This window comes from Coturnix japonica, chromosome 3 (assembly GCF_054131305.1).
Source record: "Coturnix japonica strain WE chromosome 3, WE-NBRP24, whole genome shotgun sequence".
Taxonomy (NCBI): domain Eukaryota; kingdom Metazoa; phylum Chordata; class Aves; order Galliformes; family Phasianidae; genus Coturnix; species Coturnix japonica.
Window position 1 is genome coordinate 19,735,907 of NC_140665.1, and position 23,626 is coordinate 19,759,532.

General features: G+C 38.7%; 1 protein-coding gene across 18 annotated transcripts in view; it reads right to left on the reverse strand.

Moving 5' to 3' along the window:
• The window catches only part of ESRRG (estrogen related receptor gamma), a 375,558-nt gene that overhangs the window by 100,742 nt on the left and 251,190 nt on the right, over window positions 1–23,626 (reverse strand). For all 18 annotated transcript variants that reach the window (XM_015857192.3, XM_032443885.2, XM_085542936.1 and 15 more), the window contains 2 exons: window positions 15,239–15,654; window positions 2,732–2,848 (listed from right to left, as the gene is read on the reverse strand). In XM_015857192.3, the coding sequence (XP_015712678.1) occupies window positions 2,732–2,848; window positions 15,239–15,641 (520 nt within the window). In that variant the 5' untranslated portion in view covers window positions 15,642–15,654. The remainder of the gene's footprint in view (window positions 1–2,731; window positions 2,849–15,238; window positions 15,655–23,626) is intronic.

Sequence of the window (23,626 nt, forward strand, 5' to 3'; positions counted from 1 at the left end):
TCCCTGCCAATAGAGGGAAGTTTCTGGAGAAGACGCACATTGGCAGATGTGCAGAAGTTCTTGTAAGGAATATGATGCTCCTCTCAAAGCTGCTTAAACTTGATTTTATTTCAGGTCTGCAACTAAATTTTTTTTTAAATAGATTTAGGCTGTCAATTTCCAGGCATGCTGTGCCATCAACATGTAGAGACTGCTGTGACAAACGTGGAGGCTGTAGCAGCAAATTTTATTATAAACTGGTAATTGAATTGAACAGGTTTACATTTGAATAGATTTACTGCCGCATGATCTCTGACATGCAGCATGGGACCGAAATCCTTGCCTATACATAAAGAAACATTTAAGATACCCTGAGCTGAGATAATGCCTGCTGTAAGTCCAGGGTAATCAATAAATTTACACCACCTTACACACAAAAACAAAGAAGTATATCATCTTTCTTTACTTTATGTGCATAAAGTATGTTGTAAAATCCAAAGTGAAAAAATGAATCCTCAGACATTAGCATACATTAAAAAAAAAAAAAGAAAAATGCAACAACAAAAATAACAACCACAATTTGTCTCTTCAGAAAAACCACCCAACACTAAATCAAATATATTCCAAATAAAGTCCCATAAGCATAGCACGAATCACCAAGTAGAAGTACAAGTGACCACAAAAGTGTACAGGAAAGTAAAATCCACTTTCTAGCTCTTTCAAGTTATCCTGTTAGATTGTAGGTAAGCATTGTATGAAAGGAGTATAAACTAACTCTGTCCCAAAAAAAACAGACCCAGTAATTAAAAATAAGTGGAAATCTCACTGTGTTTTAACAGAAAAGCTCGTACAATAAGGGTGGAAGCACTAGGATTTGTTACGGAGTAGGGCTAACAAAGGAACACTCCCTTTATAGGAATCAGTTTATCACTGCAGAAAGATATGTCTGTTTAGGGTGGACAATTTATGTAATGACTAAGAAAACTAATCCTGAATTATAATTTATGTAAAAAGCCCAATCACTTGACTCTCAATTCTCTAATTGTTTCAGTGACCAAAATTATGTGCATAAAAGTAGTAACTGTGCACAACTTTGATAACTGACATAATTACTCATTTGTAGAAGAGCCACTTAATTTCCTCACGCAGACCCAGAAGCTACACAAAAACTAGATTTGCAATAGATTCACCTGACTGCACTCTTGGTAGCACTGTTCCGTTTCCAATCAGGTTGTTCCATATATCTGTATTAGTGATATGGGGAACTTAGTAAAAAAGATGTTAAGCACAGTTCATTTCAAAAGGTGCCATGTTCCAATGTTCCTTTCATTCTACTGTTTATGAAAGCTTCACAGCTTTAATGAATTACTTAGATGTCAGCGACATCAGGATTTTAGGTAAATGAGGAACTTGCCCACCACCACTGGAAGAGAGGGTCAAATCCTGCCGTTCTTACTGACTCAAAATCCCCATCGAATCTGACAGGAGTTTTGCTCAAGTTAGACTAATGACAGCAGGATTTGGCTCACAGGATCCTAGAGACTGCCAAAGCAGTTGTACAGAACAAGGTTTATTCTTAGTAAGTATAATCCAATAAGAATATGTCTGTAGGTGCGTGATAGACCTAATTTGCCCATCATCTCTCCACTGGTCTACGTTGCTCCTGGATTTTAACCTGACAGCTCTATACATAAACCTGTCTTAAATTGCCATCAAATAATTTGCAAAAATCGGTTGTCTATTAAAGCCAATGTTTTAAGCATTGACAAAACAAAACTGTAGGGGACTATTTTAAAGTGGTTACTTAGCATGAAGTACTTTCCCGTGAAGACAATATTTAGAGAGCATTACATTGATTTTATTTTAAAAGCTTGTTGAGCTCAGAAGTATATGAAATACTCTGTTATTCCTTCTTGGTAGTAACAATGCACTATGATAACAATACATGCAATATATGCACGTGAAAGTATGTTTTTGCAAATACATTGACAGCAATATAGATGCATGGAAGGCAACCAAGATTTTAGGAGTTACCTCTTTCTATAAAACAGGTTTATTAATCAGGTAGCAAGTAGGATAGCACAGTTTCTTAGAATAAATTTCATACATTTATCTGTTAGTAAATATCTTCAAAATACAGCTGAAGAACTGAAACACCCGATAAATACTTACACTGAGGGCAGGGGTTTTCATATGCTTAAATAAAAAGAAAAGAGGGGTGGATTCTCCTCTTCCATATGCTGGTATTTGCTGCAGTGCAGTTATAACAACTCTTGCAGACATGCTCAAGATTTATGTATGTTTAACAGAGAGATAACCCCTTCGCTTGTCCTGATGGCACAAATAATGAGCAAAAATGGGGAGAAGAGGGTGCAACTAAGAGGCTAAGAGAAGGTAAAAAAAAATAAAAAATGAAATAAATCTTTGAAAAGTCATGATGTAAAAGTTTTAAGAAAAATGAGGGGATGTCTCCTGATGATTATTTTAATAGTTATCTACTGAAAGAAAGTGAATGCTGTGGCATATTTTCTGTATTTCAGCTAAGAGTAAATGTTCCAAAGAAGATGTACTCCATGTACATACACTGTGATTCCTTAGCAGACATTTAAGACAGTCAAGAAGAGCAAGTATACTTGAAAATTGCCTTTACAATAACAGATCAGAACTCTCACCTATCTTTCTTCTTTCCTGATTGCTCTACAGTTGTTGAAAGCATTTGCAGAGAGATGGGTATTGACTTGATCAGTCTTACCTTCTTTCAGCATGCCAACTTTTAGACACTTCATGAAGCGGCAGGCTTGGCAGGACTTGCGTCTGCGCTTTGTGATTTCACATTCGTTTGTTGCTGGGCAGCTGTATTCTATGTTACCTGCGATAGAAAACCAAGAGAAAAAGAGGTATTCAGAATAAGCAAACAACAAATAGAGCATATATAAGCGTACTTACACCACTGCAGTTGGGTTTAATTTAGGAATGTATAAAGAATAAACAATTCTACAAAAAGAAAACATCTTTTAAGTAAAAAGAAGCCAAGTTAAAGAACAAGATATTTTAATTTATACAGCTGTCTGTTAAAAATATTAATAATTTCATAAAAGTCTTCATTAATAAGAGTCCATATCTAAATCCACACAGTCTCAAGCAAAATCCTTCTTGTCGGTTACTCCTGCTGGTAGGATGTATCAAGCCAAACATACAAAGACTCCTAACATGAGCACCCTTCATTTCCCATTGTTTGCAGATGTAATCAGCCTTTCTTTGGATGGAATACAAGAAGGTGACTGTACTGTTTTATTTCACTAAGATCTGGAAGAAATTTAGTAGAACTTCACTCTTCTTGCAGAACAGCAACAACACTGTATCAGACAGGACTTCGCTGCATGGCTATCACTGCCCAGCACATCCCATCACTGCTGCATCAGATCTCCTTGCCCAGGAATGTTCCTATCTGCCTGCACTTCACATGAAGTTCTTCTATTGAGAGGCATCAGAAACAGGACCAGCCTCAGGAAGCTCTCAGAACAGCAAAAAGTGCAGGAGATGCTGTTTCTCCCAACCCTCCCTCTGTAAGACCAAGCACAAGCCAGATTCTTAAAAACAAGGTCTCTGTGGCAAAGCATTGACACAAGTTCTTTTTATTACTGCTAATACATAACAGTAATCCTCAAAAATAAGAAGTCTGAAAATGAATGGGAAAACCATGCATAAACCATTTTCTTTGTATTGTTTCCAAATCACATCTTTGGGAATCCAAGCCCAAATGAGAAAGCATCTGAACTCTTCTGTCCAGGTGCCACTGCGCTCTTCATAAAAGCTTAGCTCAGCTTATTCATCTGCCCAGCCATGCAACCTATTGCCCATGACTACATTCAGTATGACAGACTTTGTAGCAGTCAGAAGTTTTATCACGAAACTGACTTTTAAATAAAGTATCTTCCCCATCAGCCTGTCACATCTTGCTTTAAAGGTATTTCTTTACTTTCTAACCCTTTCCCCCTGTGATTAAGTGCATTAGTATCTTAATGAAAATGCATTCTGTTTATTGCCCTCTTGGGAAGCAGGAGGTCATCACACCAAATGCATAAATTGTCATCAGAGACAGTCCGAGCATAATTGCAATTTTGCTGCTCCGTGTTTGCTGCACTCAGGGTCCATCGAAGTCCCCTGAAACATGTGCAGGTTCTAGTAATTAGCATAGAGTCTGCCTGGGACCACAGCATTGATGAAATATTTCAGAGTTAATCACACTTTGTAAACACTGATTTATATTGACTACCTTTCTCCAGACTGATGTCTCCTCATTAAATATCACATTAGTGGATTGCAGGATTGCACAAAGACTCAAATGCTCAGCAACTGCTAATTCAACAGGAAGTAATACTTAAACCACTTACATCTATTGAAAACAGGTTAAGTATTTATGATAAAGGAGATCTGCACAGTAAGTTCTGCCAACAAAACCAACATATTTTGCAGGTTTCATTCCTTCTAAAAATGCTGCATGGCTGAAGCAGCAATGCTGGCAAGTAAAGCGAACCTTAGTATGGCTGAATACAAATAGCTTTCATTGACAAAACTTAAAACTTCAGTTTAGCACTCTTCCCCTTCTTCAACTCCTGAGAAAACAGAACTTTGGGAAACTGAAGGGTATGCTGAATAGGAAATTAGGTAGGATGGTTCCTGTAGACCTGCCTTCTCAAATGCATTAACAAAGCTAGGAAAATACTACTTATGGAAGCACAAGTAGGAAAAGATGGTAATGTTTTAGAAGAGAGGAGAGACTTTATCTTCTCATGCTCTAGTGAGACATTATCAGTAAGGCACAACCACTATTCATGGAGATCTTCATAACATTTCACAGATTTTTTCTCATTAACTTCATAATATCATAGTAATGTATGTACTACCATCCCCAGTTACAAAAAAAAAAAAAAAAAGAAAGAAAGAAACATGGAATCAGATGTGTTTTGCACATGATCAAAGACAATCTTTGCACAAGGTCAAAGGCTATCGTGATCAAAACCAAGACAGAGCACAGCATGGCAAGCACAGAGACAAATAGAGTATTCCTTATGACAAAAGTCCAGGTGCTGATATCAAAGAGCAACACTGAAAATTAGAAAAATTAAGGAAGATTGCATATTTCCCTAAGCAAACTCTTCTAATCCATACTTGCAGTTTCAGCTTTACTCAAAAGTCTGTAAACCATAGCAATAGTCTGTATCATGGTGAACCTCTTCCTATCAGTCACGCTGCTCTACTTTAAAAAGATAGACATTTTTACAGCAGATGCTACATCCTTATTTCCGATGTTTGAAAACAAACCTGGAAGACTCAGAAAGAGTTCCTTCAATGAACTCAGTGGAGTTTCTGCTGCAACAAGGATTCATATCTTAGCAATAGCCATGCTTGGTCCTCCTAGTGTTTTTCTGGATTTCAAAACAGGGCTAGTGTGCAATGGGATTCTAAGGAAATTAAAACTGTGTTAATGCTTCACATCTGAATGTAGAATTTTATCAACTATCAGCACAGTTAGACTTTTCCCTACCTCTGTTATTGAGATTTTCTTAAAAACAAAACAAAGAACACATAAAAAAAAAACAAACAAACAACATTTAGGGTTTTTTAATAGATATGTACATTAAAATATGAGGGCTGCTCTAAAAGCAATGTCTCCTATTTTACTGTGTCGGCTCACGATGTCAGAAGCAGTATGGGGGAATGGCAGTAGAGGTTGAACCTTCCCACCAGCAACCCATTACATGCTGTAGCCATGTGATAGGTGATAGCAAAGGGGCAGTATGACAGAATGGCATCTGACATGGAAGCGCATATGGAGCAAAGGTGTGTCACTGAATTCCTCCATGTGGAAAAAATAGCAACTACTGACATTTGTCAGTGCTTGCTGAACATTTACGAAGACCAAACAGTAGATGTGAGCATGGTGAGGTGGTGGGTAATGAGTACCAACAGTACTGACAGCAAGGTGAAATATGAGACATATTCTGGACAGTCATACAGATTTTTACAAACATGCAGGTTTTTGTTCATCACTGCCAAAAATGCACAGCTATAGTGGTGACTATGCTGACAAAGAGTGTTTTGCAGCTGAAAATTTGGCTCTATCAAATAGTGTTATCGTGAACTTTGTATCTAGTGCTGTTTCTATGGAAATAAACAGGAGGCATTACTTTCAGAGTGACCTACATATACAGTACTAAAAATATGCTTTATCTTCAAAACATTACTGGATCTATTTTGATAAAAAATTAAGTTTACTTAGCCATCAATGCTCTCCTAATTTCCTTTTTTACTTCCATACCATATAATAGACAGCAATTATTTAAGCGTTTAGCCATCTGTACACAACCCAGAAGGATTTAGAAGGAATTTCTGCCATATACTTGCTCAGTGCATGCTGCTAGAGGCTGAAACTGAACAGCTAATAACAATACAAGTTTGACCAGTCCTGTCACCAGCTGGAGAGGTTACCGTGTTATTCGATGAATAAGATCCACATGGCAGCTTGGAGTCTTTAAAGCGGGCTGACAAGAGTGATAGAGTAATTTATAATATCTCCTGGCTGGTTTTCAGGAAGGACTGGGCGCTGATTACTTATTTCAGAGTCTTCTGTACAATTAGTTTGCAGGCAATATAATTTTCTCACTTACTCCTTAATAGAATCTTGCAGCTTGCTGACTGATAGAATAACAGCGGATAAGTAAAACTCCTGCCTGAAGTGCCAGAAGATAATTTGTATATTCCTTTCAGTAGCATAATGGACTTCTACAGTCTGGCAGTTAAAGGGCTGAGTAACGCAAATTAGTATGACGTTGGAAAATAAAAATATATGTCAAATCTTCACTCCCCAAACACACTGCCCTGCACCACAAAGAGATTTATGTTCGAGGCCATTTCCACTCTTCATTCACTGATGAATATTTCAAAATCTTTTTCTTTTCTGCTAATTTTTTAAAATATTTTTATCACAGCCGCAAGATGAGAAAATATTTCCAGCACTCTAAGCCTTTCAAAAGCAACTGGCTCACTAAGAATAATGCCATTTCATCTTAAGGCAGCAGGTTAGCTGCTAAAACTTAACGCTGCATAACCTGCTCACTATTTTCAGATGATTCAAACTGTAGGAACTTTTCAGACAGCTCAAGGATAAGTTGGCCAGCAACGCCATATTTTCCCCTCACCAATGAGGTTGGGAGGTTACCTGGATGAGACATGGGGTCATAGTAAAACTTCAATGATAGAAGGACACACTTGATGGCTTTGTGAGTCAGGCAACCAACTGGACTTAGCCAGAAGTATTGAGGCCCTTCTAACTATTGCTTGTGCAGAAGAAACTGCAACATGGATTAGCTGTCTGGGGGCCTCACAGTAACAGGAGAAGTTAGAGCCAGGACAAAGGCCAAGCCACCAAAAGCAATGGCCTCATACATTGGCCCCTCTCCCAGACAAAGTTCTTGTCATCAGCAGTTACAAATGAGGGATCTCACAGATACCTGACCATGGTGCTGGCTGCAGGAACTGCCTGCCACCTGTGGGACTGGCTGAAACAAAGTTCTCTCTTCCAGAAATACTGACAAGAATAGAAGATGAAGACACCAAAATCCTAACAGAAGCTTTATTTCCCTTTTTATACCGTGACTTTTGACATTTTAACACCAAAGTGGCGAACAGATTGATATGAACTACTGGAATCTGCCCAGAAATCTCTAGAATAAAAGAGACAAGGAATGATGAGATACAGGTTGTAAAGTTATAACAGTTGAAAATGTGTTCAGGAATAGCTAGCAGACATAAACAGTAGAAGGAATGGTGACATCATCAGTATTGAAATCTGTACTGTGTGGGAATGCACATCCAGAAGAAAAAAATTAAAAATAAGGATACGGGGGAATTAATTATTCATTCTATGTAATAAATTCCATGACATAAACTGTTCATAGAACTGGATTTCACTATCTATTTATATCCAGTAATGATTCATTTATCTCCCAAACTCTCTCTTTGAAATTCTGCAATCAGGTATCTATTTTTAAAAGTGTTATATTTAAAAATCAAGTGTTAACAGTGGCTCCCCTGCAAAACTGGATTTAAGTTTTTTTGTAGTAAAGTCTACCCTCCATAGCAACACCTTGCTCTGTTTTCCTGGGTCATGGCACCTGCTTTTGTGAACTGACAAATGTGAAAACTCAGGCAGCAGTGATTATGGCAGCAGGCGTTCTAGGAATTAATAAAAGAGAAGTCTTGCAATGAGAGGAGAAACCAAGCCAACACAGACTGAATAATGCTGCATTAGGTGATGCTGTGATGAGTAATCCAACAAGAAAAGAAGACGCTCAGAGAAACCGAGGAAGTGCAGGTGGTGATAGAGCTAAAGAATGACAGGCTGACTAACAAAAAAAGAAAAAAGCCCAAAATGGACTTAAAAACGCAGCTGCTGATTATAGGTCTTAGCAAAAATCAACTGCGGAAAATAATTTCTCTCAGGTCAAACTTCCAGTTCTTCTAGACTGTGGTCCTTACTTTGCAGTCAAAACTCAACTGAATTTAATTATGACTATTTTCACAAGCAAAAATGTTCATTTTGTTAGCATTACAGAAAACAGGACAGATTTAAATGAGGTTGGATCTGAACTTAACCAAATCTAGTTTTGGCTGACAAATCATTAAATGGATTCACGCAATTCTGCAGATAGCTCAAGAAATTATAAATCAGTTAATTCTATTTATTACATGGTACCTGTGGCTGACTAAGCCCGAAGACAACTGTATTCACTACCTTTCAACCAGATGACTTCAGGAACAATATTGCAAATGAAGTCTCAGAATGCTCAAAAAATTCAGTTCTCAAATGTATTTTCATTCAAAAACTCAACAAATAAATAAATAAATAAATTAGATGGTAGGCCCATACATCATAGATTATGCTCATGCTTCTGATGAGTGTGCTGCCTTTTCTTTTAAAATTAGAAACTTAGAAAAAGCAACCACTTTTTTAATTGTTTTACACTGTAAGTTAGTACTCGGCAAAGGGATACCATGAACTTATAACTTTTAATTTAAACAACTATCTTTCAATTGTGCTGCTTAAAGCGAGCCACTATAATATGCTACTGAATTACAACCTATTCAGAACTTCTAAATTGAATTTTCATTGCTTTTTCTTGTATTTTTGAAAAGCAATATGAACAGAAATTTTAAATGAAAACCTAAAGGTGATGCTGGTTTGTCTGAATGCATGATATTATTGCATTAGCTGCTCATTTTAGCAAGACAGATTTCCAACATCATAAAAAACACCGTATTTTTCACTACACTACTGATACTAATAGAGTTTGAATGACACTTGTAAGGAAGGGTTCAAGTACCTTTGATTCCCACTCAAGTCAGCCTCTATCACGAACAGGAATCAGGGCCACTTAGATCCTCTCAAGGGAGAATCAACAGTATGAAGACCTCGCTACTCTACCTTTCTACAGAACTGACTCCCTGTCACCTGAGAGTCTCTAAAGGGTTGTCCAAGTAAGAAAGACTGAACCATTTGCATTCTGCCGCTACTGATTCTCTTTCTAGGTCAATTATGATATATTCTTCCAAGGTAGCATGGATAATTACCTTTTTTTGGGGGGGGCATGAACACACAGAATATCTCATTTTCTAATGTTTTCTAAAGTAACTTACTGTCACAGCAGTTTAAGAAATCATTTCTCAAGACATTAAAATAAACCATTAAAAACAATCACCTGCTAGTTGAGAAGTCATGTGCTTTTAGCTTCAGTCTGGAATGAGCTTCACTGTTGGGCTGGGGCTTACAGAAGTTTGTTTACAACAAAATAGGGATCCATGACAATGATACATAGCACCACATCAGTACTGTTTTAAACCCTCTTTCTCTTTTTGAGCATTTCTGATGTATTTGAGAAAGCCATGCACAAATCAGGATCTTTATTCTTATTCCCTAACCTAAACACAGGGTGTAAAATATAACATTGTAAGGAAAGTAGAGACAGTAAAAGGGATAGGACCATCTGCAACCTTCTGAAAGTCTATCTGGTTCTCAGATTTCGGTGTGATTACTTTTTATTGTCTCATCTTGTTCGGCTTCCATAGTTACACAGTGACATTATGACAGAATGAAAGTCGTGTTGGAAGTAATTGCTCAGTAGTTTGGTTGGCCCATAGACATGGAGAAATAGGGCAAAAGGAAAGATACCTATCAGTGCTTGCTTAAAATATTCTCTTGAAATAAATGCTGATGCACAGACTAACTTACATAAGAAAGGTGAATGATTTAATCAGGTAATGGATTCAGGTAACATTGAGTGTTATGCTCATTGGAGAGTTGCCATCTTGCCACCAGAGACAAAGTCCACAGACCTTTGCACAAAGATGCAAGCCTCCACCCTACTTACCTATAAAATCTAACCTTAGCTACCAGTAAATATGTTGAAAAGCTGTAAGGTCTTGCTTAATTTTCTTTCATTTCTTCCACAAAAAAAATGATGTTCAATATTATTACAAGAGTTATCTTTGAGAGACACAAATTAACCTTCTGAAGCCATTTTAATCATGCGCAACTTAGAATCGAACTTTACGTTGCCCGTCTGAAACATCACTTTACCTGAATTAAAACAGCTAGGTCTAACTTCCCTGATTACAACTTCCGGATTATAACAGAGATTTATTTACTGTAAAATGTTTGTAGATTTACAGATCAAATTGGTACAGTAATGGGTAAACAACGGGAAGAAGATTGAAAACCTGAATGCTAAAGGGATTAATAACTTTGAATACTCAAAAGTGAAGAAAGCACTCTTAGACAGCATGAGCTTCACCTAGATCCTAGGCTGGGCAAGATTTGAGGACCACCCACATGAACCACTCTACTGCAGAACAACAGCACTGAGGGCTTTTAGGCTATCAGCATGAAATGAAATGGCAGGTTTGGTCTAGTTCATATAGTGGTATGGTGACCAAAAGTATTTACAGGATGGAATATTTCTTTGTTTCAGTTAGGAGATGTGGACAGGCAACGACTTTCAGGAATAAAGGTCTTAAATGAGACAGTTGAGGGTAGGATTGAAAGGTTTCTTACTACTGATACTTTACCCACCCTGTGTATAAAAAGAAGACTGCTTACCCTATATTTTCCCCCCAGAAAATAAACATATAAACAAAGGAACCGAAGGCCTTGAGCTATGACTACACACTCTACAAAAATATTTTAGCTTTTGTGGAGTAAATTCAAACACTATTCAAGGAAATAAAAATAAGCTGTGACATTTTTGCAGCTTGTCTTACTAGAAAGGCAATTTATCAATACCTAGGGCTTTTCACACTGCCTTTTCAAGCAAATTTGAAGATAATAATACCAAAGAGTCTAAAGACAATAATCCTGAAGAGCTGGAAGAAAGCCGTCTTGATGAAGGTCATTATTTTATGGAGATAAAGACTGAAATAAAACATAATAGCAAACTAACACTCACCATCCATCTACTGAAGGCAAGAATCTACCTGCAGAAACATTTAAGCTCAAAGCATTGAGTAATTACATATTATTAATGCAAAATATGTACTTACTAGTCTTTATAATAACTGAGCAAACAAAAGTGATTAGAAATGTATTTACACTAAATATTCACTACAAAATATATGGTAAGTACTACACAACCTCTGTACTGAACACAAGATTTTACACCCAGCTGACAAATCCTTTTCTCTCTTTTTTTGTTGTTGTTTTAATGAAGGCTTAGAGATTCAAGATAATACAATGAACAGCAAAAACTGCGGAGAGACCCCAAAAATCAATGGACCCGTAACTATTTTTAGGCCATGCTATTTTCTACTATCCCTGACGCTAAGCCAATTTTGGGGAGATTTGGCTGTGTGTGTGTTTCTGTGAGACATCTGAAATCAGCCATCACGTAAATTATCCCAGAAGCAAACTGAGAGCTGCAGCTGAGTATGAGGCTGAGCAGAGAGAACATCCAGTTCTCTCAGCCCTATGTCACAAGAGGGGGCAGAACGTCATTAGATTCTGCTATGACCTAAGATTACATTGATTTTGCATTGTCAGCTGTTCTGTCTGTGTGGTTTTTGTTGCTGTTGTTGCTCTGGGTTTTTGTTTTAAATCATGTAATTTCTATTTTTTTTACCAATTTTTATTATTACCTATGCATTCATTATCACAGCACCAAGTTTAAACATTTCAGTGCTATGTTAAACAATTTATATTCAGAACAGAAAAAACTTCTGTCTTGTAATTCAAGAAAATGTTCATTCCATTTTCCTTTTACTTTTATGAAAGCGACCAGGGATTGCAAGAGGCACAAAGGAGGAGAAATCTGTCAGCCAGAAATGGACAGTTTTTAGGCTAAATTTCTATCATCTGAAAGGGAATGACAACTTCCATTATCTCTTAAAACAGGCGTACAGTCTACACTAGAGGGAAATTGACCTGTTGTAAGAGGCTACCCATATCTCGTGATGTGCTACCTGCCTGCCTGCCTTACATAAGGCGCCGGTTGTGAGCAGACACTGTGCTGGTTCTCTGAACAGCTGCCTGTGGCTTTCACCTACTGAGATCTGACAAGGCTCCCTTGAAATGGAAAGAATGGAAAGAATCCCATTGACTTAGTGGAAAGGACATCAGGTCTGACATGAGCACAAGATCTGCTTCACAGTCACACTCTGTCAGCTCAGCCTTGCTCTCACTGAAGTCAGGGCAGCTTTGCCCATGACCTCAGCAGAAGCAGCACTAATGTTCTCCAAGTCTGAGCTAATTTAGAAACTTATGAATGATAAAGCAAGAATGGTCTGCTAAGTGAAACATTCCTTTTCACTGAATCTATAGTTATTTACACATCACAACTCTTAATTAAGATAAGCTACTCTTCACTACCCTGTATTTATAAATTTCTCTATTTATTTTTTTCCCAGTTTTCTTGTCTGTACTTATTCAGCTACCAATTTGTTTTAAAAACAAACAGAGCAAGAATGCGTTGTGAACCAGGAAGCAAGAAAATGGAAGGGGAGAATGACCTCTACAAACATTAAGTTCTGCCATTTGTAACAAATCAGACTTAGGAGAATTTTTCTTCATGCAAGTTCAAACGAAGAACTTGTCAATTCAAACCAGAAGGAGTAGCTTTTTCTTATCTACTTCTTGTCCTTTAATACAAATGATGGCTTAATTCACCAAAAATATGTAGTTTCCATTCTTTCGGATGGTATCTGAAAACTCTTAAGCCTGCATCAGTTGAGTCAGCATCATTTCGGAAGAAGCTACCATGACATTACGATGGTAACATACCTCCTATTCTTAGTATCTTTGTTACTGCTTTTCCATTCAGTGCCAGGCTTTGCCTCACTGCTCTTTTTTTTTTTTTGGTCTTCACAGCACCATCACCTGCTGATGCAGCTAGTGCTCTAACCCTGCTGAGATGTTTTGCGCAGCTGCCAGTTCTAACTTGAGCTGTGTGGCCAAGTCCAGGTTGCTAATCTGGAGAATGACGTCTCTGTCTTGTGCTTCCATGCCCAGAAACTTGCTGTCTGTGGCGTGGTGTACAATTGCAGGCTATATATTACAGCCAGAAGTCAATGCTTTATTCAGTTAGAGATTTTGATGCATTTTCTGATGCTCAAAATACAACTAAAATCATCATGCACTAATTCAGTCCTGTAGAATAGCTATTACGCAGCAATTAAATGCCATTTATAAAATCAAAGTTGCAAGCTGAAGTTGTCATTGGAAATTTAGCAGCTTTCCTAAAAATGTTCTTGAAGGTCAAACGAAATCAGCTTTTGTTAAAACAAACAAACAATGCTTTTCTGAACCCAAGTAACCAGAAATTTCTGAATGTATGTTTATTTCCTGATCGCAAACTTCATAAAAATCTGCTCCATTATAACCACAGAGCTCTGCTCGTTCTTTCTGGTGGTAGTAAGGGCATCATGAAATGGCTGATTCATGCTGGTAAAAGGTTCAAATCCCCCAGAGTAGTGGTATGCTTACAGAGTAAGCAGCATGCTTACAACTATTAGTTGTGGAGAGTAAAATGATCAATTAAAAATAAATAAATAAACAAACCTTAGTAATGGCTAAATTTAAAATGAAACATTATTTTTGTTTATTAACTGTAAATGAAATGTGGAGGCAGTATATCTAAAAAAACTTTGATCAAACGTTTCAATTTTAGAGCCATGTGAAATTGCAAATTGGAACTAACCTTACTCTCCTTACTACAACTCGGTTTTAAAAAGCAAAGCATACCACCAGGTTGCAGTGCCTTTCCTGAGGATTCCAGGTGCTCAGCAACTATGAAAATCAAGGAGGTTTTATTGAGGAGCTTAAATTTGGACTTAGCAACCTAATTTTAGTCTCTGAAGTTTGAATTTAATTTAATGTGACACTATATTCCTGTACAGGCCAAGCCTGTCCTCATGTTCTTTAAATAAAGCACCTTCAATTTTACTTGAAAGGATGATATCTAAATGAAAGTAGAAGGTTATTTTGTCTCCATAGGTCCTGTAGCTAGAAAAAGTGGTTGTGCAAATTATTCCATTCAAACTAATTTATGCCAAAATATGTGGCATATTTGTAACAGGTATCAAGAGCAGATTAACACAAGGTACTTGGCAGAGACCAAAAGCTGTCAACTTTGTGTCCTTAAAATGTGATCTTATAGACCATTTGGTGAACCAGTTAAGGCCACGGTACATTGTACGGGTGAAAGGCCACTTTATTAATAGTCTGACACTAACAAAACACTACAGCATTACATTTTGTTCCATTCTTAAATGCTCTAGTGCTTTGATAAAGATATACAGGATTTTTGTAGGGATTTATGTATGGTAGTCATATAGCTAGGAGCAAAACCCAAGCATAACCTGTGCATGCCGCAAGGTGTGTTCAAGAGGTATACATAACAACCTTAAGAAAAATAATCACTTTGCATGGCAGCATTGATGAGAATCCACAAGGAACTCTTTCAGAGAAGAGGAACTAAATATGCACTGGATGGCTCTACTATTTTTGATAAGCAAAATAAACATAACAATGAGTTTAACATGACAGAGCTTACAGCGAAGCCCAAAGGCGCTTTTTCACAAATATCATCTGTAGGACCAAATGCTATGAAGAATCAGAAGCTATGGCCTGAAGTTCTACCATCATTTAATCAAGGACTGTACTGCTTCACTTTGAACAGAAGTAGGAAAAGATGTCTAAAGCATCACCAACCTTGAATTGTCCTCTTGAAGAAAGCCTTGCAGGCCTCGCAGGAAGCCACTCCATAGTGGTACCCTGATGCAATGTCACCACACACCAAACACAGTCTTTTGGGCATCGAGTTCAGCATATATTCACATTTGGTCTGTGAATCTTCAGCGATGGTACTGGAGCAGTCATCGTACCGTTTCCTGACGGGCCCGTTGCCCCCAAGCCCCGTGGCTGAAGGGTAGAGGGGAGGTGAGTCCAGCCCATTCTGATGTCCATTCATGGTGGAACTGTAGCTCCCGCTGGCGTCTGAGGAGCCACCGGGGCTGTGGTGGTTGATGCTGTCCGTCAGAGAAGCAGGGCTCGACGGCTCCGTCTTGATGTACGACGAACAGCTAGAATCAATGTGTCGATCTTTGCTTGACATTCTGCAGAGAAGCCTGGAGCAGGGAGAGAGAGAAAGGAATCTCTGTATTAAAGACAGTGCTCGCTTGGTCTGCTCTGGAAGGGTTAGGGACTGCACATCATTCATTCATTAGTCAATACCTCTTGTTCTACATGAAGGTAATCAGCATAAGGGCACGACAGAGCTTTGTCAAAGCTCCAGACAGGCAGTAAACAAAAACTTTAAGAGACCAAACCCGTCTGTTGTCCCCTCCAACTGCCCTCTAGGTTACATGTCAACTTCAGATCGGCTCTAAACTCTGAACCTGTCATCCAGGGAGTCAAAACACTCCTAAGTCTCACTAGATTACTGAAATTTTACATTTCTTTTTCCACCAGTTATTTTTGTTCTGTAAATTCCACAATTACCAGGGACACGTACTTTCAAGTTTAAGCACACACATTTAACTCTGTGATTAATATTTGCCAACACACTTGAATAAAACATGTAGCCATCATCCATTGAACTCATCTCAGAATTGAAGAGCATGTCTCCCACAAGCTTTTTTTTTCTTTATTAATATTGCTTTATTATATATATAGCTATTTAGTAACCGAGTAGCACATCAACTGGGGACTCTAACAAGTAATTAAGGCTGGACTCCATTTTCAGAAAATCTAAGTGAAATGATTAATCAGCTCTGGCTGCAATTACTTTCTAGCCATTATCCACAGACTAACCAGTAATAACTACGCCAGCATCCCATATATCTGCAGCTCTATAGGATCTGACATTTTACGTGTTCCATTCTTGGATTAAAGAAATATATTAGAGGAAATTTTAGATAGAAGTTTTGTCTTTCAGAAGGTGAGATTCTATCTCAGTTCTCACCTTTTCAGAATTAAGCATCTGAAACAAAATCATAAAACATTTGAGCCAATAAATTATCACTTTCTAAAGGGGGAAAAAAAATCTTGCGCATTCTGTGCCCAAGGTTGATATTATTTTTAAATGCATTTTAGAAAGAACAAAGAACAAAAATAATAATCTGAAAGCTCTATGAATCAGATATCATCTTCATTTTCTACAGCTGTGATTATGAGACCGCAGTTGCAAATGGCTTACCCAGCATTTTCCTGACAGTAGCATCTGAAGCTGCCAAGTACAGATGACAGTTATGAGCATTTCTCTAGAATCATTTTCAGCAGAAATGCAACTACTCCGTAAGGCCACCCACCTGGAGGTATAGATTCATGATTCAAGTGCTTGAGTGCAGACAATCTGACAGAGTAACTTTCTCAAGTCAGCTTTGAGATTTCAACATCACTCACTCAACTTTTTGCATATTCAATATAAATGCGTACGTATTCAATGTGTATGTACTGAATATATGATTTTTTACTTCAAGCTCCAGAATCAAATGGAAACCAGTGGAAAACAGACATCAATCCAGAGACTTGTCATATTTTCCAATGGGTGTAATCAAGATCAAAGCCTGACCATTCCTCACTAAGTATTTGCTTAGGATAAAATCAGTGGTTTTTACTGATGATAAAAATCAGTGCCCATCAGAATTATTCAGGATCTCTCAATCATTGTAAATTTTACTGGAACATACTACTGAAAATAAGCTAGATGTGAATTTGGATAGCGGCCAGATTGATGTGCAGAAATCTCACCCCCAAACTTAAAATCCATACTTATTTGGGAAGGTGGAAGGAATGTGCTATCTGATGTCAGCAAATAAGCCAAGGAAATGGGAAGGTTAAAGCTGTGGAAATATCTTATTACACTGGACCACCTGCTTGTGTTGTCCTTTCCTCAAGAACTGGAAGGGGGGGGGAAATCCCCTTGCCAGCCTGCAGTACCGTGTGCCTTTTCTTCTGCATCTGCTGCCTTGTAGCCGTCACTGTTAATGAGTGCTGTAATTAATAGATAGCTCTCTCTTGTCTCTCTACTTGCACTCCAGGCTAAGCACTTTTCTCAAGTCAACGTTTGAAAGAAAGCGGGTCGGCGCTGACTTACAGCAGCTCTGCAAATTCCTTTTAATTTAGAGCACTTACACCACCACTCCACTTATTACCTTATAATTACTGGACCGCTCTCACATACATTACGATCTTAGACTGGAGTTAGAAGTTATTAGGGTACTAAAACACGGTGTCGCACTGTCTCTCTCTCCTCTTTCTTTGACACAATTTTATACAGCCATGATTAAAATTATCAATTAACATTCACGTTCCAACAACTTATTTTTACATTGTTTCTCTTTACACTGACAGTGAGGTCCTTTTCAACGAATAAACAGGTACCTGGTGATCTTCTCTTACCCCTCTTGTTAAAAGCCCACAGGACAAGTCTCAGAATAAAGCAAGAGACCTTCTGCATACTGACTCCTACTGCCCAGTTTGATGGCACGTTCTTGTCTCTCTAAACCCTCCTTCTGCTTTTTCTCTTATTTGTGCAATAATAAGCTTGAGTCACCCTCCGCTTCCTAGAAAAGCCATTTGCAATTAATTAGTTGTCCAAATGTATTGGTTTTAGCCAGTGTGAAAGTGGCTGTCTCCACTTGAAGCGGTCAGAACCGAACTGCGGTCACAGTTTTGCGAGCAGGAACACACAGTAGAAGCTCTGTGCAGGCTAAAGCCTGCCTGATGATGCTCCCAGAGCTGTGCTTTCTGGTGCTGATCAAGATATGGCTGCTTCAAGCTGCAGCTTCCGTAGCATGGGCCGGCCTGATGCAGGATGACAAGGTAAGGCCCATAAAATGTTAACCATTCCACGGGAAGCAGAAAACACCAGCCAAGTTCTGAAGGAGAGAAAATTTCTCTGTCCTAGAGCAGGAAACCAGGGGAAGGGCTGTGCACCCTTGGGAAGCACCGGCATCCATCACCCTGCTCTGCTGCTGCCACAGCATGGCCGAAGAGGCCTGTGTGGATGGCAGCTGGGGCCACCACTGTACCACCAACCCAGAGCCTGGAGCACTGCCTAGGCTACAACCCCTCCCTCCGCTCCTCCTAATTACTACTTAGCTCGTTACCCTGAAGAATTCCTAGACACCACCACATTATAGTCTAAAACTACAGTCGGAGCTTAATTCTCCCTTCCTCTCTCTGTCTGAAATTCTACAGCTCTATTATTCAAGCCTGAAATATTCACAACTATCTATAAATTCAATTGTCAGCCGGTGGATTTTATTCTAAACCTCACTTCAATCTAAAATTAGAGGCACTAAAATTCACATTAACTCTAAGAGGAATGTAGTGAATAAGACTTTATTTCAAAAGAACACCTTTTTGTCAGAAAGAGCTATTTTCAAGATGATGGCTTTATCTGCATTCAAAGAGAATAAGCCCAATTCCACATTGTGCTGTTAATGCAAAATTTTTAGGTCACATTGGATTAATAAAAATCTAAATTTAGTTAAGGTTTATGAATAGAAATAACATGTGTCATATAAAAACGTGCAGTATTTATTTTAAAGCCTTGGTGGGGTTGTTTTTTTCCTTTACTATATTTTAAGTCAAAGCTACAGCAGCTCCAAGGAAGTTTTCAAACAACCAGGAATGCTCAGGTAAACTTTGAGGAACTGCAGAGAAAGCAGCTGATGGGCTCCTGAATCATTCCACATTTGCACGCAGGACAAACTGCACAGAGTGCTGCAAACTGCTAGTAATATGCACTATGTAGTACAACTCCTCACATCCTCGCTAAATTCACTTCCCGACTTCTGTCTTTGAGTGAGACCTGAAGCCAGTTTCTGCTGGTAGAAAAGGACACCAATGGAGCACTTCAAAACCCAGCCCTGTTTCAAAGTGGCCTTAAACAATAGCGAGCAAATTATATGCTGTGTGCTTATGGAAGGTTGAATATATTAAGAATTAATTAATGCAATCACATTCATATTTCCATCTACCTGCCACGTTGCTAATGATATTGACAGCGCTGACACTAGCTAAATCAGTATCAATATACAAGCAGAGTACAAAAATTAACCACATCTGATTACAGCATATAGCCTTAAAAAAAGAAAGCCTTCCCATTTGAGCTGTACGTATCCACACACACAATTGGTTCGGCAAATTGTTTTTCCCTTATTGTCAATGCCTAAAGGAGGTCAAAAAGCCCAGGACAATACTTCTTAATCAGCAGGCATATTTCAGGAACAAAAAGCTCTGCTTACAGTATCATTCACTATTTCAGAGCTGTACTGGTGGCTTCAGTGTGAGCAGTAATTAGTCACAATAATTACAGTGAGCACCTTTATTATAAACCAGCACAAAAGCCCACTTTTACCTGCACATGAAGTTTTCAGTTCTTCTCTTGAAAAGGGAATTGCTCTATTTCCATAAAGGCCAGGCTGTTATTAGCAGACATTTTTAGTGACAGCTACTGGTGGGAGCAGCAGCGAGGCAGACGTCATTATGCACATATAGGTGCTCTGTGCATTAACAGGGCCATCCATCTAATGTTCCTCATGCACGGTCCTCTAACCCACACACATGCAGATCCCAAACATCTCACCTGGTTATCCTCACCTTTTAGCTACTAAGAACCATTGCCTATAAGCATGTCCATGTGAGAAGCCTACAGCAGAGTGAGGGATGGAGCCCAGCTCCTCACTCTGACCATGAAGAGTGCAATTCCACTCAAATACCATGCTCACTTTCAGAATCTGCACCAAAATCAAAAGGGACCTGCAAGACACACTGAAGTCATTCCCACACCTGTATTTCTGAATGCAGGAGAAGAGACCAGTGTGGAAAGGGACACAGATGCCTGTAACACCCCAATCAGGTCCCATGTAGGAGCCATGGCACAATCTCGGCCACACTGCTTCACATCGAGCATTTTTTTTTCTGCTCCAGCTAATTGCACTCCACTAAAGTGGCAAAATGTGAATCACTTAGGAGGAAAATGGGCACCAGCTGCTATTGTCAGAGAATGGAGATGCCAAAGAAAAGGCAAGTGACTGAATGAAGTGTCATGTCAGAAATCAACGGTGCAACGTGTGATTTGAGAAAACATGACTACTTTGCAGAGACAGGGTGTCATTATGGCATCACAGTAATACGGTGCTTTGACAACTGCTGGCTCTAACATATCATCATTGCATTAAGGTGCACTGGCTTAGTTGGGGGAAGGAAAAGAAAGGATTTCTTTTTTTAATAAGAAATATTGTAAGGTCCACTTGGTTAACCTAGTGGATGAGATCATTAATTGCAACTATTGCTAATCTCATCCCATGCATGCACAAACAAAACTGTCATTACATACTAGGTCTTTGTTAATAAACACCCAGGAACAACCATGTAGTAGAATATTAACCGCAAAAGTAATGGTGGTGGCTTTGTATTTATATACATATTCTTTTAACCGTTGCATTTGTCATTATTTCACATAATTTCTTCTTTTATTTCTGTTTTTTTCTGAAGCCCTCACCACCTCACCATGGCAAGACAAAGCGCTGCAGCAGCTGCTGCAATCAAAGAGGCAACACCGCCTGCAGCCCTTGCTGAGCTCCCAGCAGCAGTGACAGAGGAGCACCCAGCAGCACTCCCTGCATGCTCACTTGGAGTTGTGCAAAGCAATCCAAGCCTTCACATTTGTGCCTCACCAGAGCCTGTTTTCTAGTTGCCTTTAAAAACTGAGATTGTTCAAGTAACTTGCAACAACTTAGAAATGTAGAGTAACTGTTTTAACACCCCTCCTTCTAGGTATAAATATTTGTTATTACTTCCCTTTCTATTTCAAGCTGATTCCCTCTGCTTCCTGCTTGATAAACTTTGTTAACAAGAAGGAAACGATCCTGAGATACCCCGATGTGTTGCATATTATCGCTGTTGACAGTTCCTGCATTTAAGGCTCACATCTGATGCAACAATGCATACTACTATCATTTATCTTTAGCTCATTTCCTCAGCTCTATTTCCTCCAAGGGTGAGCATCTCTTGTTTAGAGCTCTAAATACTGCAAGTGAGCAACTGGCAAATCAATAAAACTCTTAAATGCATAATAATACTGCGTAATTACTTACATGATGTTTGCATAATTAACTGTCTGAGGTGTTCCATGATATAATGGATACTCAGAGTACGGAATAACCCATACGCCTATAAAACACATACTGTTTATATGAACAGAAATTACGTTTAAAACGTAATAATCCAAATCAGGACCTGGCACTACATGACAGAAAGCTTTCCTCTCCTGCCAAGCTTAAATCAATTCTTATGGCATTACTTTGTAACTAACGTGATATTTCACTGATGATGACTATTATCCTGATTACTAGGAAGTAATGTAGTAACAGCAAAAATACACTTAGATTAAACAAACTACTGCTATTTAATCAATATTATTGAGACAAACTAAGTGTTTTAATAAGTCTGTATAGATGCACTAATGCAGGTTTAATTAAATGCATCCTTAGACGTGCACAAGCTCTGCAGCCTACAGCTCCTATGATTTGACAGACTGGAGCATAACTCTTCTGAATTTAAAAGCAGAAGCACTTAAGAGCCAACAGCATTTAAATCTTTCCATGCTACAGAATGACTGTTCTTTTCATCAGGTACTTTTCAGGGGAACAAAAAGTAAACAGGGAAGAATAATTAAAGGCCTTGCACCTTTGGGCCAAAGAACCAGACACCTGAAGAGGTGCCAGCCCTCAGTAACACAGCTGCCAGTGTTTCCAATATGTGGCACTGAAGCGCACACCTCCAAACAAAAATATCTCCAACTGAGAAGCAAAAAATAAAGCTGAGAGGAAAATTGCAGAATTGACCTTTATGTTTGCACACGTGTAAGAAACAAATATCCTATTAACTGTTACACACTACCAACAGACCACTGTCACAGAAAAGACCAACTTCTACAAATGATGGCTATTTCAAGCAGAAAGAGAATCTCTTTTTTATATGCTCTGATGAATCAGCTTACAAGTACTCAAACAACAACAACAACAACAACAAAAAAGGGAAATACTGAAAGGAAGACAACACAAGAAGTGGATAGCTCTTTACACTGAAAGCATTCTGGGAGTTCCACAAAAAAGGAACATACATTATAGTCGATGCATATACACACACCAACATTATGACATACATATGTCATTTTAGATGTCTATGACTCAACTTAAACATCAGTAAATACTTCACATTCCTACTTGATGTCTAGGTTTCTCCTGTTTCTAACATTTCCACAGTTAGACCAGGGCTGTGGTTTGTACTTACAGCTCATTAGAACACAGAATTTCAGATTCACCATCCCCAGCTGACTGGCCCCCAGCATTCTAACACCCCCCAGCTGTGCTGCTATGGTACATACGGTGGCTCACATGACTCAGCTCTTCACAGCCTGCACACAATGTGTCAGAGTTCCTGTGCCCAGGTTATAAGAAAGGCAGACAGCCATAAGAGAATAGGAAAGAAGAGAAACAACCAAGCCTGATCATATGAAAATCAGTCTATTAATCAGAAGAGTAAGATTTTAATCACCCTGTTTTCGAACTGCAGACTAATGCTTTTGATTTGCAGCACATACTGGAAAAGAGTAACATCTCTGTTTAGAGAGCCTGGTGTTTTCAGCGCTGGAGCCCCACTGCATGGAGGATGCACTCCATGGGAGCAGGTGGAGCCCACCTGCTGCCTCCAGCCCCAGGGGACGTGATGAAGCGTCGAGAAGTCATCTGATCATTAATTGTGGGGATTCTTTTCTTATTAAGAGAACTCAACTGAAGTAGCAAACAAAAATCAAATGCTACATTCAGCTACTCCAAGGGAGAAAAACAGAAAAGCTATGAAAATATGCAGAGATTTATTCAAGAACATAACAGGCTTTATAAAGAGGGATTATTTTGAAATGATTACAGCATCAAAAGAAGTTGCTCGGCCCAGTCAGTAAGCCAGTACCACAGATCAGAGACACGCAGCTGCCACTCAGCACTTTCCAAAAGGAAAAAGGATGACGAAAAATGCCTTCAGTCTCAAGACAAGTTTCGGATCATGAGATTTTCCTCAATTTCT